This window comes from Festucalex cinctus, chromosome 2, assembly GCF_051991245.1.
Source record: "Festucalex cinctus isolate MCC-2025b chromosome 2, RoL_Fcin_1.0, whole genome shotgun sequence".
NCBI classification, from domain to species: domain Eukaryota; kingdom Metazoa; phylum Chordata; class Actinopteri; order Syngnathiformes; family Syngnathidae; genus Festucalex; species Festucalex cinctus.
The window spans coordinates 27,534,543-27,554,680 of NC_135412.1; the positions used below are offsets into that span (position 1 = coordinate 27,534,543).

Here is a 20,138-nt window from a genome sequence, read left to right on the forward strand (position 1 = left end):
TCAGTTTTTTGTTTTTTCCTTGCTGCACATGCTTTTATTTTTAGTATAAACTAAACAAACTCTTGCTGACATCAGTCCATAGCGCCACATCCCCAGCCCTGTTTTTTTTTTTTTTTTTTTTTTTTTTTTTAAGACTAGGTCATCTTTACAATTATTTGATCCAGTTGATAGAAAAATAAATACGAAGACTAGACCCGCCTCCACCCGAGCGCTGCCTGGCTTGCTGATTGGTCACGTGAGCTGTCCATATCGGTCAGCCGATTGGGTCGACGTCACCTCGGATTTTCCCCGAAACGCCCACTCTCCACGAACGACGAAAACAAAAAAGATGGCCGCCAAGCAGGAGGACAGGAGCAGGCAGCTGATTGGCCGTTAAATTTGACACTGCGATGCTATTGGTTAGAATGTGATCGGCCTTCCCCGTAGTCCAACCCTCGAGCTAGAACTAGAACAACTAGAACTCAAGGATAAGCGTCTCATTCGCATAAAAAAAATAGCTCACCTCACAAACATGTCACATGATACGTGTTTCTAATTATCATCTTTACCACTTGTTCAAACGATCGCTCCCACTTCCCTGTTTAGTAGAAGCAAGAAGAAGAATCTGATCTATTTGTTTTAGGTCTTCGCTCGCAGCTGCATATCTGTGTATGTGTGGGGGTGCGGTGGCTGCTGGGAAATCAGGGCTCATTTCCTCTGGGTTCATTTCGGTCGGTCTGGACCCTCCGTATCTTCGGAACAGCTGGAGAAATGTCCTCCATCAGTCCCGATCGGGAATCGGACGGAGTCCAGGGCCGGAGTGTACTCGAGCCGCAGACCGTGTTTGTCATCCTGGACTCGGCTGAAAGTCTCAACGTGCTTCGGTGAGTCACCGTTATTTGTTCCTCTGGCTTTACTTTGTCTTCTATTGGCTGCTGAGGCGCACCCGGAAGTTATTGATTGGCAAATGTTATTCAAAATATTTCGTCTTTAACGGGGTGCAAATGGCTCCCAAAACGGGTTATGTCATCATTTGGGCGCCGAAGTAAAATCTCAAATGTGAAATATCAGGCACCTCAAAACTGGGCTTTATTTGTCAGTTAGAATTGGCTCAAGAGTATGTTAACTTGAAATAGTTTCACGTGTGAACGGAGTTAAGGTTAGCTTACAAAAAAAAGGGATTTTGCTCTGCATAAACCTTTTTTCGAATGTCGTCATCAATTTGGCGCCCAAGTAAAGTGTTGAAAGATGAACTATCAGCAGAGATGGGAAATTCAGGTCTAAAAAGTAAGAACCTGGACACAGTTTGGCTTTAGCCATAGGTGCTTCTACTCAACTGGCAGGTAAACGAGCTCGGCCCGGTGAGTAAAAGCACCTGTGGGCTGTGGCTCCAGCCAAACTGTGGCAGGGTTTTTACTTTCTGGACTTTCCCATCTCTGACTATCAGGCAACTCAAAAGTGGTGGAATGTGTCATTCTGTACTCGCTGAGTACTAAAATAACATTGAATTGTATCGCTCATTGGCGGAATTGAGGTTACAAAAAATAAATTGTATTTCAGTGGGTGATGTACAATATTATAATACCATAATAATAACGACAGAGGTGCAAAAGTACTCACTCTCTCTCCTTAAGTACAATTAGATTTGATTTATTTGTTCATTTTTCCTTTCGGACAGCATTGTGACAATCAAACATTTCATCATACAATTTCACTTAGATACTTTCACTTTTAGATACTTGTGTTAAAAAGAGTGGTAAAAGTAGAAGCACTTATTCAACCCCGTACTTAATTAATTTGCCGTTTAAATTCACGAATGTAGTAGATGCCTCCTTATTTTATGTCCAAAGAGAGGAGGAGTTAATGCCATCAGCTGGTGGCTTTTAGGCTGGCACATAAGAAATACTTGTCTCAAGCAAAGGCCATGGATTGGCTTCTCCATATCTTAAACTCTCGTTTACGCTCTGGTTTATTTTCATCCATGTTGTTGCTGTCCCTCTTTCCACTTTGTAATTGATTGTTTTTTAGTTTGATTCCCAAATTCTCAAACAATCCAAATCTCATATGTGGTTTACGTCTCTCTGTTGACATTTTTGTGTGTGTGTGACACGTCCTCATTCTCTGAGGTTAAAAAAAAAAAAGTATTTTGAAAAAGAAAGGAGTGGAAACTGCAGACATCCTTTTTCAAATGTAGATAGTAAAAGTTGTCAGAAAAATAAATACTCAAATACTGAGTAAGTGCAGTAACAAATTATTTGGACTTCATTACTCCTGACTAAAGATGATGATGAGGTCAGAAGTTTACTGATCCTCTTCACTTATGAGTCAGCCAAGATTAACGCGCCCCCCCCACACACACACACACACACACACACACCTTGTTGGCTGTGTCTGTTTTTCCCTTTAGTTTATTGCAGTAATGAGGTAGAATTTATGCCTACTTTGAACCATTGTGTACGGAGAGCTAATTTTCATGCGCACTCATACAAATACCAACTGTTTCTCAACCTTTATTCAGCCAGACCACATACTTTAAATTAGAAAAACATGTCATGGCAAACCACCAAAAAATGCCATTCAAAAAGTGGATGCACACGTTAATTAAATGTACCTCCTGCCATCTAGTGGAAGGAGCATTAAATTGTTCTGCCTGTCGCAGATAGTTGGACAAAGATACATTTTTATGTGCAGTAAATAAGTTTGGGGCATGTTATGTGAAATGAGATAATTTTCTGCAGCACACCTAATGAGTTCTCACAACAAGTCAATGTGCTGCAGTACACTGGGTGGGAAATTGGAATCGCTACCATAAAAGACTAGAAAACTGACAATTTATTACACAGTACAGGGAACAATACATTTTTTATTTTTATTTCTTAACACATTCACTGCCAGCCCAGCAAAAATGCATCATTTGACGTCTTTTGTCGTCAATGGCAGCAAATGAGTTAATAGTGTGATTTTTTTTTTTCTGTGCAAAATGTTTTTGTTTTTTTTAATGTGCACAGGTTACGAGTACAGTTTATCATTTTTTCCCCAACTCTGGTATTACTTTGAATGACAAAGCTGATTTTCTTATGATTGTTTTTCTTATGGGTCGTACTGCACACTGCTCAATGGATGTTGGCCTGTCCACTCTCCGACAAAGGGGGTCACATAAGGAAAATATTTTTTTAAAGAGTAATTAACAAACTAGTACAACACAACTAAAATGACCCTAAATAAAACCTTCTTTCAAAAAACTGAAACACAAAAAAAAACCTAGTTAGGAAAATGACCAGACTCTTCTTAAGACAATGATTTCCTACTTTCTCGAAAACAGCAATGTCAGTTCCGTGCATGGAAACTTTGGGGGAGAAGGGGGGTCTTTGTGGTGAGATGTAGGAAGTGACTCAGCTGAAATGCACACACATTCTTCAGATTGATTTATTTTTTTTAATAGTTTGAGTTTGGAGAGGGACAGGAATGAGGAAGAGGATGAAAAACACACATTGTCATCCAAGACATCAGGCGTGCACCAATCATTTACATCAAGAATGGGCGACTTAATTATATTTAATTTTTGATCATGCATTTCTGAATGCATGTATAAAAGACCCACATTCCTAACCCAACAACAAATGCAAATAACAAAATAACCACAAACTGTATTTTATTCCCCAGTGCAAAGTACTCTCCTAAATAAAAATGACAATTAAAGGATGGCATAAAACTGGTGAACAAGAAACAAACATTAAGTGCAAGAACTCATTCTGTGAATTTATGTCGCAAAATTACATTTTTCAGAATTTCAATATTTTTGAGGTACTATGTTTGTCCTGCATAGCAGTCTAAAACCGCAAAATATTATCTGGCCCACTCACATTGTAGTATAGGGCAGTGTGAGTGCAACTATGACATGTCTGCCCTCTAGTGGTGAATGGTGATATTACAACTTGAAACTATAGTTGACCCTGCGGATCTCGGCACCCACACATTCACATATTAGCAGACTTTTTTTTTTTTTTTAATATTTAATATTTTGTATTTTCCCTGTTTTCTGTTTTTTTCATATTTAACCTATTTTTCATTGAAAACATATGTTGAATGTTTATCAGCGTTTTACTTTTTTATGAATTTTTTGTGATTGTAAAAAAAAATATATATATTTTTGGGATGTAGTGTGGTGGTGAGGGGACGATTAAACAACGGGCCACTCAGTGTGATCGCAGGCCACCAGTTGCCCCTCCCTGATTTACATGATCAAGACTTTCTGTATTATTTGCTGCTTCAATTTTGCTGTTTTTCCCCCTAAAATTGGCCAATGAAAAATATTTTTTTAATTATTTAAAATTTTATTATCTCATTTAATGATTGTTTAATTCATTTATTGTAAGGTGATATATAGTAGTCAATTATTTTTTAAATACTAAAATGAACATTTAACAAAACACAGCTTTTTTTCTTTTTAAACATTATTACTATAAATAATATCATAAAAGCAGAAAGAAACTGTTTTTTTTTTTTTTTTTGTTTTTTTTTTTTTTTGTTTTGTTTTTTGTTTTGTTTTGTTTTTTTTAAATGGAGTTAACCGAGAGTCTTCTGCTTAGTTGGTTGTGTCTGTGCACTCAGGGTGGAGTCTGGCATCGTCGCCGACATTGAGGTGGACGCCCTGCTGCCCTCAGACTGCGACACCTTCTACCAGATCAAGAGTCAGCCCATCCGCAGCAGGTAACGCCACCGATGTGTCACCTGTTTCTAATGGTATAATTAACTGCAATTAAACAATTGAGTACAAACAAATAAGACATTTGAGTCTTGTGATGTCTCCTCAGTGCTTCAGCGAGCAGCGCCTCTTCTTCCTCTTTGTCGTCGTCGTCATCTTCATCTGTGCCGGTCGCCATGTCCTCCAGGTGAACGTCTGGGTTCTCTCGTGGCCCGGTCATGGCCGCTGACATCCGATAGTGACGCCGCTCTGTCCTACAGGGTCCTGATGCGTCAGGATCTGATGCGTCAGCAGGCTTTTGAGGAGGAGCAGAAGGAGGCGCAGCAACAGCTCCTGCGCTTGCCCACCGCCTCGTCGTCGTCGTCCCCCGTCTGCGTCAGCGCGTCCCCCTGTGGACCGCCGGCACAAGTCCCAGTAGAGGTGCTGAAGGTACGAGGCAGAGATTGGGGACTTAAGTGATCCGTTTTAAAACTTGGGACTTGCTTGGTTTATATTATATGGAGGACCAAAACTTCCAAAATTCAAAATAAATAAATGACTATAAATGAAAATAATAACGGATATAAAAAATATATAATTTGAATATTATATATATATAAAAAGTAAATATAAATGGAAATTATATATTTTTTATATCCGTTTTTATTTTCACTTTTGGTCATTTATTTATTTATTCATTTAATTATTTATTTAATCATTTATTTAGTCATTTATTTATTTCGTCATTTTATTTTTGATTTTGGCAATTTTGGTCCATACTGCGAAGTCGAAATGTTATTCAAATGAGCCTCAACTTGTGACTTGAGTTGTTAGACAACAGGTCGAGGTGACAGTGGACAAGATAGTCGTCCAAGGCTGGAGCTCTGCATTGCAAGCCAGCGAGACTTCCTCGTTTGCCGAGCTGTTCACTCGACCAATGACAGGCAGTTTGCAACGGCGGAGTCCAAGCCAAGACACGCTTAGGACCGCCCCCTCATTTGAATAACATTTCGACTTCGCAGTACGGACTCGGGGTGTAACGATATCAAAACATCACGATATGAAGGTCACAGTACGATAATTATCACGATATTGTGTGTGTGTGGGGGGGCATATTTAAAAAAGATCGCAATATTGTAAAAAAAAAAAAAAAAAAAAAAAAGACGTCATACTAAAAAAAGCAAAATTTTTTTGCTTTTGTACATAACAACAATGGATATAAACCACTACTATCTCTAATAACAATATTGAGGCACTTACTTGCTAATGCAAGCACACATTGATCGCTTCACAAGCAAATTAGGTTCCTCTTCATCTGGCAATTACCAAAGGCCAAAACATGTGCTAGAACTGCACAAATGGAAATCAACCTGACTTTTTTTTTTTTTTACAGATGTGTTGCTTTTAAATATTGTGAACATGACGACGACGACGATATTGTGGCAGTTTTAATATCACGATATCACTATACTGTACTGCCCTTATCGTTACATCCCTAGTATGGACCAAGACTGCCAAAATTACAAATAAATAAATAAATGACTAAATAAACAAACAAATGACTAAAAGTGAAAATAAAAACGGACATACAAAAAATATAATTAAAAAATTAAATACAAATGTATTTTTTTATGTATGTATATTTTCTGTTCTTTTTATTTTCATTTATATTTATTTTTTTGGATATAATTTTCAAATTATATTTATATTTTTCATCAATTCTTATTTTCATTTTTAGTCATTTATTTATGTTGAATTTTGGCAGTTTTGGTCCTCCATAATGTTACTGTGAAACACTTTACTTCAACATGAATCACATTTGATTTTTAGAACAGTATTTTTTTGTGACGGGTGCACACGCTTTGTTTCTTTATGTAGTTTTGGTCTGTCATGGACATTTTGTGTCCACAAGTTTTTCAACAGGTGCTTTCCTTAACAACTATGACGTGATCCGTCATTTTCCAGCTACTATGTGTTCGGATTTGGACAGCACACTGACCTCCTTGCCGCCTCTCAGGTGCAGACCCACCTGGAAAACCCAACCCGGTACCACATCCAGCAGGCCCAGAAGCAGCAGGTCCGACAGTACCTGTCCTCCGCCGTCAGACCCGCCAGTCGCAACGCTTCCGGACCGTCATCGGGCTCTTCCCCCAGCAGCCGGCATGCTCTCAACAGTCCCAAAGTGGAGGTAGTATTGAGTTAATTTGAGTTTTTATTTTATATTATTTTCTGCAAGGGAACTTTTCTGTATGTCGTGACTGATGTTGACGAATGATGTGTGAAAAATACGTGTGTCTTTAATGTCCAGCTTTATCCGTCTTTTGTCTTAGAAGTCCACGTCCTTACTTTGTGTAATTCAACATTAAAGGCTTAACGTCCTTTCTGATTGGTTCTTTCAGATGGAGGAGACGGTCATTGATGACATCATCAGCCTGGAGTCCAGCCTCAGTGACGACTTCCTGACGCTGCTCGACTCGCGGCAGCAGCTCGCCACAACGGTAATGGCCACCCCCCTCCTCTCATACGCCCGCCCGTGTGTGTGTTTGTTTGACATTGTGGGTGAGAAAGCAAAAGTCTATAAGAATGTGTGTGTAATTCTGAAGGTGAAGCAGAAAAAAAATGATGAGGCAGCATTTTCCTGCCTCCCTGCATGTTGCTTACACAGATCTCACTCCTTCCTCTTCCTGGCCAGTTGTGTGTGTGTGTGCATGTGCTAATCAGGTTGCTGAGGGAAGTTTTGGGGTTTTCTTCTGAAGGGACGTTTCCTCATTTTTTAACAGTTGCTAAAGAGAAACCGAAGCAGTTCGACTGATTTGTGTGCATATACGTGCTAGCACAGTGAGTGTGTGTGTGTGTGTGTGCGTGCGTGCGTGTGGTGGTGCTACACGATGAGGATTTTACTTTTCCTGCAAGAGCATGATAAGAGGAGACTTAAAGCAGAGGTAATGCTTTTGTTCTTAACTTTGCAACAATGAGACAATCGGTAATTTTTATCGGTAATTTTTATTTGTACCTTGACTCACAGAACAAAAAGGCAGAATTTTTTTTATTGTGAAATAATTGAAATTGACAATTATTTTTTTCATATATGCTGTTGGCCGATGATTTTCTGGAGTTCGCATTTAGCATTGTCGTACGCTAGCTTAGCTCCAAGAAAGCTCTAACTCGAAACGTGTATAGTGTGTATATTATAGAAAACTGTCTTTGTTTGTATACAAACAGTTGTGGGTCAGGAGTGCCTGTGTGGCTCTGCCTATTTCTGTTAATGTGTCTGTGAGCGTGCCCTTCCGCAAGCCCGCCACACTGTTACTTAACACTAAAGCTACTTTGTAAGTTACATAATAATCACCCCAATTTACAGTCATAATTTACATAATGACCACCAACAAGGCCGTTGTGAAAAAGCCACTTTGAAGCACTATCTTGTCAAAAGCTAAACACCGCTTCAGTGTGCTTATGTAGAAAAGTCATAATTTGATTCCTTTTAAAATGTGTCACAAAGTAAAGAACAAATCCAGAGGGTTGAATGAACATGTTTTTGTCTTGTCATTTATCCCTGAAGCTCACTGGATTGTTTAGCTTGATAGCATTAGCATACAAGTTAGGCAGAGCTGACGGAACCATGGGGCACGAGCGTGGCCCCACTTTTTGAATTGCTGCCATTGCGTCGTATGCCATTTTTGTTTTCACACCCCTTATTTATTGCATCTGAGCATACGCTACTTATTAATAGCATAATTGCATGTAGCAACCCATCAAATTGATTTATGGTGGTGTACTTTTTTTTTTTTTTTTTAGCGTGGCTGCCCTCTTTTTTGTTTTATTTTTTTTGTTTTTTTGGGAAGTGAACCTTTGTGTACTGTTCCCCCCAATGCACAAGTTGTTTCACTAGCTGAGTTACTTTCTAACTTATTGGTTTATCGATATCAGTTGAAAATAGCATTAGCGTGAATCCCTACTCTACAACTGTATGCTCTGATTGGTCATTCCAGCTGCCGGCGGTGGCGGGAAACATGCCGGATGTCTACGGGGAGAGCGGCGGGAAGGCCACGCCCACTGTCACCGTTAGCAACAGCTGCCCGCCCAACTTGCTGACCATCAAGCAAGAGTTGAACAGTGGGTTTCTGAGCTTTGATGTTTCCATGGTTACAAGAAAGACGTGCTGTAAAGTGGGTGGGCAAATGCTGTTTGATTTTTGAACAGACACGCCATTCATGAAGATGAGGTACAAAAGGGAAAAAAGTTAAATGTCTCAATGAATAGTTTATTTCACAAATGAAATCTAAAAAAAAAAATTATAATCATGGTCATTTATATTTTATTATTTTAGTTAATTAACCGATTATTTAAATGTATTATTTTTAAATGTATATAATCATGCTCGTTTATATTTTACTTTAATTTATTAACCAATTATTTATTGCGTTATTTTTAAAATGTATATATAAACTTGTTTATTTTACTGAATTTGTATTTACAATAAATCAATTGAAATTATTTAATGATATAAGTGAATACAAGTCAAGTCAATACAAAATTTATTATGAAAAAAATGCAAGATGTACAATACGATAATTTTAGGAAATATTTAATAATGAATGTAACAAATAAAATATTTTATTTTCATAATAAAACTATTTTTTTAAAAAAAACCTTTGTTGTTTTGTTTGATTAAATTGTAGAATTCAGTTCAGTTATGTTGTAATTAATTAACTGATTATCTAAAATATGTAAAATTGTTTATTTTTTTACTATTTTTGCATTTACAATCTATCAATAAATTATTAGAGATAAATGAACAAAAAATATACACATATGTTTTGATTAATATATAATATGCAATCTTAAATAATTGTTATAGGAATGCAAAAAAAAATCAATTTCTTTCTTTGAACAAATTAATGCTTTTTTTTATTTGATTAAACTGTATACAATTTATTTCATTTTAATTAATTTAACCCGTTATTGGATGAAGTACAATATAAAATGTGTACTGGTATATAATTAAAAAAAAAATGCAATTTACAGTAAGAGAATTGACAAATTCATGTAATACATAAATTATTAACAGCTACTAATTAATCAGTTTTAGGGGGTAAACCAGCTATATTAATACAACAAATGTTCCCTGACTCTTGATCATATACAGGTAAATCAGAGCGGTCCATTTGTATTCAAAAATTTGCCCACCCCTGATGTGAAGTATTAAATCGTCTGATGTAACAGCCTGCAGCTGATTGGCTGTTGAGCAAGTTAACCCCCTCCCAATTGCCCAACTGCAACAGAGACTGTGTGCTTTCTTCACTCTGATAAGTCAGCATAATTACATCCTTAATTTGACGTAGTCATCACTTCTTACTTCCTGTTCAGTGAAAGCCAAGGTAGCACAAACTCCAAAGTCCAACAAATCACTTTTCATGAAGAAGTAGAAATGTATGTACCGGACGCTGTGAATTTTTGTATTTTTTTTTAAGGAAACACTTATTTCAACATTGTCTGTAAAAAAAATAAAAATAAACAGCTTATTTTTATAACTTATTTTCTGTGGGTGTTGACATAAGTTAATGTTGGGAAAAAAAAAAGGTTAACGCTCAGGACAAATAAAGCAAATACGTCAGTCATTAGCTTTTTCTGTGAGCGTGAAAAATCAAATCTCAGATGTTCTTTTAAGGCCAGATCTCCCAAGCCCTAATTTAAAGCACCACATGAACACGACGACGATGATGATGATGATAATGATGATGATGATGATGATGTTGCAGATGTGGAGACAAAGGCGCTGATGAAGGAGCGACAGAAGAAGGACAATCACAACCTGAGTGAGTTCTTAACTAACAACCAAACTGACAACCTAAACTGCGCTATAACCAGATTGTTAAAGATCTGCGTTTTGTTTTCCAGTCGAGAGGAGACGACGCTTCAACATCAACGACCGCATCAAAGAACTGGGAGCACTCGTCCCCAAGACGCCCGACCCGTCAGTACTCGCGTCCACGCTCTCGGTGGTCGTCTCTCCTTAAGTCGTGTGCGCTAACGAGGCCTTGTGATTGGACAGGGACGCCAGATGGAACAAAGGAAGCATCCTGAAGGCGTCGGTGGATTACATCCGAAGACTTCAGAAGGAACAACATCGAGCTCGCGACATGGAAGAAAGACACAAGAGACTGGAACACACCAACAGAACCCTGATGCTGCGCATTCAGGTCACTGCTACTCAGCTGTCAATCACAAACATCTTCCCCCACCCACCAATCGAAACACTCCGTCATCCCTGCCTACCTTTCACAAGGTTGTGATTTTTCAGGAGTTGGAGCTTCAGGCAAGCCTCCATGGCGTTCCTTTTTCTTGCGGTGACGGCACCCCGACCGACCCGCAGGCTTTCCTATCCCCGCCGACCACGACCGCTCCGATCCCGTCGTCGGACACGCTGGGCTTGGCGGAGCTGACCGAGCTCCACAGCGGCAGCGACGCCTTCTCCTCAGACCTGATGAACGACGTGGGGCTGGCGGCGCTGGACGACTTCGGGGACATCCTGATGGAGGACGGCGGGTTGATGTCACCTGCGGGCGGTGTCGACCCCATGTTGTCATGTGGGGCATCTCGCTGCAGCAGCAGGGGGAGCAGCATGGACGACGACCTCTGATCAACCAATCAACAATGACCGCCGCCATTTCCTCTGACACTGTGGTGAACATGCCACCACCTCTCTGTTAACATGGTAACCAAGCCATCCCTTTATCGCCATGGTAACGTCATCACACCTCTGTCACCATGGTAACCGCGCCATCCCCATCTGTAACCATGGGAACCACATTCCCTCACTCTATCTGCAACCTGTCCCTTTGTCACCATGGTAACCTTGTGATCCCTTTGTCACCATGGTAACAATGCCATCCCTATCTGTCAGCAGAATATCATGCCATCACCAATCCCATCTGTAATCATGGTAACATGACCTCTCCTGCCGCCTGACCATGGTTATACCTCCTCCCCCATCTTCTCGGTCACCGTGGTAGCTAGACTTTGTAACCATGGTAGCCATGTCATTACCCTCCTGTCACCATGGTAACCACACCACTACCATTTTATCACTATGGTAACTATGTCATTCATCACCCCACCACATTCCATCGTCTGTCACCAAGGTAACTACACCGTTGCCCCTCTCTGTCACTTTAGTAACCATACCATTGCCCTCCTGTCACCATGATGACCATGCCATTCATCTCTGTCGCCACAGTAATCCCCACCCGTCACCATGGTAACCACACCATCACCCTTCCTCGCTATACATATGTGTGTCGGGTTTGCATGGAGACCTTTTTGCCATTCCGATTGAAATCATTCTGAATGAAGAGCCGTGGTTAGTCACCCGTTTACATGTAACGTGATGTATTCGGATCTGGGATTTACATGCTCCACTAAGTTAATTCAGATCAGCCGTGTGACACGTGCAGTTCGATGTAGCATATTGTCACGACCATAAGGCGCACCGCACTGTATTAAAAGGCGCAGTCTCCGTTATGGGTGTTATTTCTGTATTTAACACATACATAAGGCGCACCATTTTATTGGGCGCAGGCATTGTAAAACATACACTAGCTTAAAACATGAGGTAGCATGCTTTCATGCTAAAACATACTTTAGCATGCAAGTTATCATTTTTACAAAGGCAGCGGAGCAAAACTTGATTGTACTTTATTGAAGTATTTAACAATGTAAACAGTGAGTTTGGTTGTACTTGAATAATTTAACAATGTACTCATGTTACTTTTGATCCAGAAATCCCTCAAAAGTAATCTTCTGTATCTTCTGTATCTAAAACAAACAGCTGGGCAAGTTCTCTGTCAAACATGCCAGGTTCCCTCTCGTCATTGTAGAATTGCTTTTGCGAAAGCTCCAACATTAGTGCAAGCAGACACGTTAACGTGTCGATGTTTGAGAAACTTAAACACTTTTAGGTGCGCTTTATGGTCGTGAAAATACAGTAAATATCACGATTTATCAAGATGTAGTTCATTTGTCTATTTAGCACAGTAGTGATTGTGTTAACACAGTGGTGTCCAAACTACGGCCCGAGGGCCATTTGTGGCCCGCCTTCCATTTTTCAGTGGCCCACGACATATGCTAAAAATGGCATTTGACTCGGTTAAAATAAATTAACAAAAACAAAAATGTTTGGAGATGGTCAAAGTAAGAAGGGAGGGGGTCGAAAAACACAGGTGCCATTTAAAAAATATTTTAGTTAACTAAAACTAACAAATAACTAAAACTAAAATTCAAAAAAACTATTTCATTAACAAAATAAAATAAAAACGAAAATGCTTTTTATAAAACAAAAACTAACTGAAACTACATTTTATGTTTACAAAACTAAAACTAACTATAATTAAAGAAAATATGTCCTTCATTTTAGTCTTTGGTAATTAATTTAATGCATGAGCCTTTGGGGAAAATTTTAAATGTGATTTTTATTATTTATTTTGATATAAACCGGAATAATGACGTTTGAAAGTATTTCACACAGAAGTGAGGTAATCTAGCAGCAGCCAATAGAAAAGCGCCTTCAGATGACGTTGCTCCCATGGTGGTTTTTTAAATATTGCGCACAAGCAATACACATTTTAAAAAACAAAACAAAAACCTAATACTAATAAAATAAAAAAAAAAAAGAGCAAAAAAAAACTAATACTAATAATGAAACTAACAAACTAAGCTAAAACTAAGCATTTTTTTTAAAGAACTAAACTAAGAACCCTGAACAGAACCACCCTGAAAACTAATAAACAATAACTAAAATGAAAAATTCCCAAACTATAATAACCCTACTGCCATATTACAAATAAATTGGTTTATATACTGTAGCATTTGCAGGAGCACAAATTATTTGTACAATTTTTAGGACTAAACACAATTTCTCTTCATAACATTATGTGGCCCTTGCGTCCTTCTGATTTTTTGTTTGTGGCCCTCAAATGAAAACATTTGGACACCCCTGGTTTAACACAAACATTTAAAGCAACATCTTAATTTAATAATAATTAAAAAAAAAAAAAAAAAAGTTCTTTCATCACAGATGAGCTGAGCTCTGCTACGACGCCGTCATTTCAAAGTACGTAAACGTCAACATCACAATGTATTTCGGTCAAGACGGAGCATGTGCAGACCGGAGACAGCCTAGCTATTCCCATTGAACTGTTTACATGATGCTCGTTCGGATTGGCAAAAGGAATAAACCAGCTCTTCCATTCGGATTGAGGTTGAGCATTTTCATTCCGTTTGGTCATTTGGTTTCATTAACTGGAATAGATGGCTCCGTGTAAATCTGGCTATTGTCTTAGCTACAGCTAGCTACATTACCATGCGGATGCTATTGTGCCACGCTAGCATTGTTGTTTGTGTTAGCTTGGATTTTAGCTGTAAACTAATGAGTTATCTGCTAGCACTTGGAGGTCAGTGCCAAAAGAAATTGAAATGTTTTTATAATATAAATAATTCAATATATAATTTTTTATAGCAATTTTCATGCACTTCCATGATGAGCATGTGAATATCACTGGCGTCGGGCGGAATCATTATACTTCCAAAAATCATCACTTTTCAGAAGACCCCAAAATGGCTTGTTTGTTCAACTATTAACATTACATAGTCAATAAAGAGCGTAAGCCATTTTCAACGCTTTAGTCAAAAATTGTGAAAATACACCAACACGTGTGGCATGACCAATAGTATACATTTGTGAACAAATATTAAATTTAACAAATTGTGACATGGGAGCTTTCAGCCTGACACCAGTGAAATGTTGTGTATGTATCAGTTGTCTGATTGACAAGCACTCAGTCCAAGAATGTAGCCAATCAGAGCCATCTGTCCCTGCACGCTGCATCCTGGTTGGTCCTGAGAATGCAACTCCACATAGTCCTTGTGTAATTCCTGTTGATTCTTTTTTTCTTCTTTACCATTCTGTTGCTGGTACAAAACGTTTTGGGGACCAAATGCCCACATGTATAATGTCACATTTCAGGTGCTATATCAGTTAACAAGCACGAGCAGTTAGCTGCCAGACAGGAACACAAGTTAGTGTGTTATCCACTAAGCTGTATATATTACTGGATAGCTGATAGCCCATACACGCCCGTGGCGGCTATCTTACCCCTCCCATCTCGCAAGCAGACTACTGTATAAAGGGTCTTAGTATAGGGGCGGGGGTGAGGCGTGGTTGTCGGTGTGGTCACTATTTTTTTATTTTTTTTTATTTTTTATTTTATTTTATTTTTACATTTATTTAAACAAGTATGTGCTGCTTGGAAAACCCCCTTTTTCTTGTATCACCCAGTTCCTTTGACCCCACTATTAGATTTGGCACAGGCATCTTTTTTTGAATTACGGTTGTAATTCTTAAATTAAAAAATATACTGTAAATTTACATTTAAACATGTATTTGAGGCAAGTTGTAAAATGTCTGAAGTCCTTTTGTTTATGTTTAACAAATTTAAAGCATTATAAATCACGCTGTTTCTACTAAGTACTCAAATGCTATCCAATTTCGATACTGTAAATGTAGAGGATCGTATGCAGAGAAACGTTTCTTAGGAGTGAGTGGTAATATGGCGGCCTCTTGGCTTCAAAATCTTGGCCTATAAACTATCCACTTATATACAGATCAGTGGTGCTAACGCTACTAGCTAGCTGCTGACAAAAAGGTCCGTTAGTATTGTCCCGCTGAGCGGTTACAACTTTTCATGAATATTATTTGTGTGTGCGTGTGTGTATTTTTTTAATAATGCAAATGATCTGCTTCCTATACAACAGATGCTTTGCTGTCAGGATCCTAAAGGGAGTCTATCTTTATTGTTTACAATCATGTAACATTGTATCATATCAATATATAGAAATTTTATTTAGAAATAAAGTGCGAAAACACAAGTCTTTTTTTTTTTTTTTTTTTTCTAAAGTGCTGTTGTGTCCTCTGGGCCCTTGACGGGCTCTGTATAAAGTATTATATATGTATTAGATTTGTGCATAAAATGTGATTGTATGAATTACCAGCTGCATTATAAAATAAATAGGTCTACATAAATATTGCAAAGAAAGAAATTAGACATTCATAACCCTATCTAGTCACTAGTGTCACTACCACATGAAAGAACATTTTAGGCCCACAGTGGTTGCGTAATTTAGACATTTTTTATTTAGTTTTTTTTATTCTGCATTTTTGTAAGTTTGCCTTTCACAACTAGAAGGCAGTAAACGAGTCTAGGGAGAATCTCACATGAATATTTGTCGGAGGTTTAGGGTGAATACATGCCTTTGATGTTGGCTGTCCAGCCGCAAAGGTTAGCTGAGCTCCATGGTCAGCTCGCGTTGTCTTTTCAGTTACTTCCTGTTTCCTGTTTGGATGTGTTCCGTAAACGGACACCACATCCACACTTCCTGTTCAGGCTGGCCTGCGCCTCCTGAAATGTCAGTCACAGAGTTTACTTGTGATTCCACAAAACTTGCACAAAAGGGCACATATAAACAATCTTTTGACAGGTTGCTAGTCAATATCGTGGCACATTAATGGAATGGTTGCCAATAAATGGCAGGGAAAACAGACAAGCAAAAGATTGGTCACCACTCAATGTTGTTTTTTTTTTTTAAATCTGGAATCTTGGAACTATGAGGCAGAAATGAGTAACCAGAAATCAGTGAATTTTTTCATGTAATTGTGGGAATGCTTACAATCACATATGTTATTGTGATTTTTATTCTCCACACTTTTTTGCCGCATAACAACTCCCACCTAATACTACCAATTTACATTGTTCAAATTTCAACGAGCTTAAAAAATTGACGCCTCCTGGGGGTATATATCGTCTGATTCCACATTACTTACAGTATTTGCACAATTTATCATTTAATATCAACTTTTCCCCATTCGTTTTCAATGGGACAGACATTGAGTATCACTTTCCACGAACTGTCATCATTACCAGGTGTCTGATATTGCTTGGTGGCACAATTGGTAAAGTTCTTTGTCCAGTAACCAGGAGGTTATAATTTCATAATTTATCTCTCTATTTACTTCATAAGCATTCCACATGCATTCAAAACTTAGCATTCAGCTATTAGCATTCCGCTTTCAGCATTCCTACGCAATTTCTTGGAGAAATTGCACTTTGTCTAGTTGCTACATGGAATTTTACTGCAGCCTGTGTAGACACGTTACATGACTCCTGTCTACTAGTATTAATATTCCTTATCTCCTCCAATGAAAAATCAAGACTCCATGTGAAATTTGGAGTGACGTCATCTTGTAGTCCTTCTGTGGTCAGTCAAGAGGGGAAACATATTGCACAACACTCCAAACAAATCTCCAAACAGTCTGCCGAGCTACAGCACTCTTCCAGGATCCCACAATCCAATCCGATCTTGCAATCCTCGTTCCAGCAACAGTAGCAGCAGCACCAGCAACAGGTGTCCACGAACCAGCAGCAGTTGGAGATGTTCCCTCCGCACGTCACGCACCTCTCCGCCGCCCAACACATGGACGTAAACTCGCAGAACAGACACGCCAGCAGGCAGTGAATGCAACAGTCTGTCGAGGATGTGAGACAGTGAATGATTGGCAAGACGCTGAATGTGCACACTTTGTTAAACATGCGGTAACAAAATACAGTAAACAGAAGCACATTGGTAACCTCAACTGACTCATTGAATACCAGAGTAGCTAAAGGCCAACATTCTCACATATGCTCACTTCCATGTACACTAACATGTAAACAGTATAGTTTTGAATGTGGGTGATGACCCCAAGTAGACAAATAATACCTTCACTGCACCTCACATGAATATACAGAACCGGATTATTGAACTCAACAGTATAGGCTACTTTAGATGTGATGCTTTCACGATCTATTCCAAATGTTGCATTTATGGTGTGGGCGTGTGTGTTTTTGATGCATGCCCATGTACCAGAGATAAGGTTCATGTTGAAGGTGTCCTGCTGATAAATGTGATGGGTGTGTTTATCTTCTACTTCCTGTCACAGTTACACTCCACTAAAATGTAGAAAACACAATGTTAACCAGTCGCCATTAAAGGTTATGCTCGTTGAGTTATATATTTTTTAAATTATGTTATTTATTGCTTTTTTGTTTTTACTGCAAGTTTTTTAAACTGATATCCATTATTGTCATTAGCCTAAAATATATATTTTTTTAACTATTTAAATTCCATTTTTTTACCATCCTAAAAAAAAAATGTTTCCCCAGTACCAACCTTTATATTGCTCGTAGTATTTCTACATTAAATAGAGGGAGCTTTCACTTCTTAAAATGTAATTCTTCAATGTTATCACAAGATAGCTCCACTTCCTCAAATCAAAATTGCGGCAATGTGGTAAGGCAGAAAACACCTGTTTTGGAAACTAAGAAATGAAACTGCGCCCATGTTGATAAATGACGGAATCCAGTAAAATACAAAATCAGACAAAAATCCCCAAACTTTCATTATATTTGCTTTAGATCTAAAAAGGTTAAAAAAAAATAAAAAAAGGATGCGAGATGGCCAGCTCACCGTCTCCCGCCACTTCTTCAATGAGGGCGGAGTTTGTCTTGAAGGAGGTGTGGCTTTTAGTGGAGGAGATATGTTTCTGATTGGTGGCCGCTGAAGGAGGGGGAGAAACTCGTGATAAAGTGTCAATCCCTGAGGTAACATCAATGATGGCGTCACTGATGGCGTCACAGTGAGGTGTATTTATTTGGACATCCACTTCCCTATGAACTTCCTGAGAGGCATACTTTCCTGCAGGTGAAAGCAGGTGAATTCAGTGAATATGCTAAGCTAACGTTATCATAATTATTATTCTTCACATGTTTTCGTCAATATATGCCTGCGGTGACATCACCTTCGCTTTGGAGTAGGCTTGGTGTGCCGGTTGCTGGTTGGCTCGAGATGCACTCTGATTGGTCGGAGTACTCAGTAGCTCCGCCTCCTGGTGCACAGGAGTGTGATGCCACCACGTCCATCCTGACCAATGAGAGATGAACACTAATGTTTTGTCATTAAAGGGGCTGTCTGCCGGTTTCACTCAGGAAAATGCACTTTTTAAATACAGGATTTAAACAAATTAACAACTTTTCAATTTATAGATATGGGCTTTTCATAATGTGTGGGAGTGATTTTGTCCTAAACCCCCACACCCCCAGCCTCTGCGATTGGCTGGAGGGGTGTAAATACTGTCTTTCCACAGAAACGTCCCGCTGTTTACAAAACAAACACAAAATGGCAAAATACAAGCTGGGGGTGTGGGGGTTTAGGACAAAATCACTTCCACACGTTATGAAAAGCCCATATCTATAAATTGAAAAGTAATTAGTTTATTTAAATCCTGTATTTAAAAAGTGCATTTTCCTGAGTGAAACCGGCAGACAGCCTCTTTAATCTATCATTATTAGCAACTTAATTTCAAGTACCTAAACGAAACAAGACATTCAAAGTCATGAGGAAATAAAATTAAAGCTCTTTATCGTTCCACTGTTGAACGCTGAACTCAATTTTTTAAAATTATTTATTTTCAGAAGCAAAGGCTGGTAACACCATTCTCTGTTAACATTGTAGCTCTGCTTACCTATTGGCTTTGATATGACAGAGCGTTAGTCAATGCATCAAGCGGTTCTTTCTCATTGGAACTTTGTCCTCATGCCTAGCTGCCAAATGATTGGTTGAGAAAGTCGGTGTGAGGGTGTTCATAAGTAAAGATTGACTTGGTTGTTTAATGTCACGTTTGCAGCCACTCCAGGGTGTGGATTATTTGTTTAGAAACTTTAAAATGTCACTTTTACATGATATGTTCCTTGTAAATAAGGTTAGCATTTTTTTATTTATTACACAATATATTATATAAATCCATAATAGGTTAATAAGGGATGTTAGCTCATGCGGACGTGAGTATTTGCCTAAAAACCTACCTACAGCCTCCGCACGCTGCGTTGCCCTCCTTCAAGGCCTGTGCGCATTTGTGTCTGTGGCACTGTTTCAAGTTGGATGGGTGGTCGTGTGAGTGTGAATCCGTGTGAACGCCCACCCCACTCCCACTCCGTTGCGCACAGTGCACACCTCACAACAAGAAATGCGGCTGATGTGAACAGACAGTTCAGGTGAAAACGTGCTCATAAGAAAGTCACGCTGTAAATAATTGGGATTATGAAGTGCACAATTACCAGCAATCATAAATAAATTATCATTAATATGTAAGCTTAATGTAATTAACTTTGATATTCCAGGCCAGGGTTGAAAAATATTCCCCTTCAGCCTATGTGTTTTCTGTGCCTTTTTTCCCTTTTGATTGTTGCCAATAAATATTTTAAATTAATATATTATCAAAATGCATGTTTTTGCTCGGGAACAATAACAATTGTAATTCATCGTCAAATCCAAAAGCGTTCATAAACGCCTTTTAGTTGTAGTTCTTTCTGTGACCTAAGTGTGT

At 38.7% G+C, this 20,138-nt stretch overlaps 2 protein-coding genes across 2 annotated transcripts; one reads left to right on the forward strand and one right to left on the reverse strand.

The window, feature by feature from the left end:
- The first annotated feature begins 434 nt into the window (after window positions 1–434).
- Window positions 435–15,589, forward strand: tfe3a (transcription factor binding to IGHM enhancer 3a). The gene is made up of 11 exons (XM_077514127.1): window positions 435–863; window positions 4,591–4,689; window positions 4,794–4,871; window positions 4,945–5,113; window positions 6,681–6,851; window positions 7,063–7,161; window positions 8,656–8,779; window positions 10,426–10,482; window positions 10,565–10,640; window positions 10,719–10,866; window positions 10,968–15,589. Exons 1-11 carry the CDS (start codon window positions 751–753, stop codon window positions 11,304–11,306), a joined length of 1,473 nt encoding a protein of 490 aa, XP_077370253.1. The 5' UTR covers window positions 435–750; the 3' UTR covers window positions 11,307–15,589.
- Window positions 15,590–15,831: 242 nt separating this feature from the next.
- On the reverse strand, window positions 15,832–19,683 carry LOC144015057 (myoD family inhibitor). The gene is made up of 4 exons (XM_077515374.1): window positions 19,618–19,683; window positions 18,555–18,676; window positions 18,224–18,451; window positions 15,832–17,243 (listed from the first exon to the last, which is right to left on the reverse strand). The coding sequence occupies exons 2-4, from the start codon at window positions 18,673–18,675 to the stop codon at window positions 16,981–16,983; spliced, it is 612 nt and encodes a 203-aa protein (XP_077371500.1). The 5' UTR covers window position 18,676; window positions 19,618–19,683; the 3' UTR covers window positions 15,832–16,980.
- Between the last annotated feature and the right edge of the window lie 455 nt (window positions 19,684–20,138).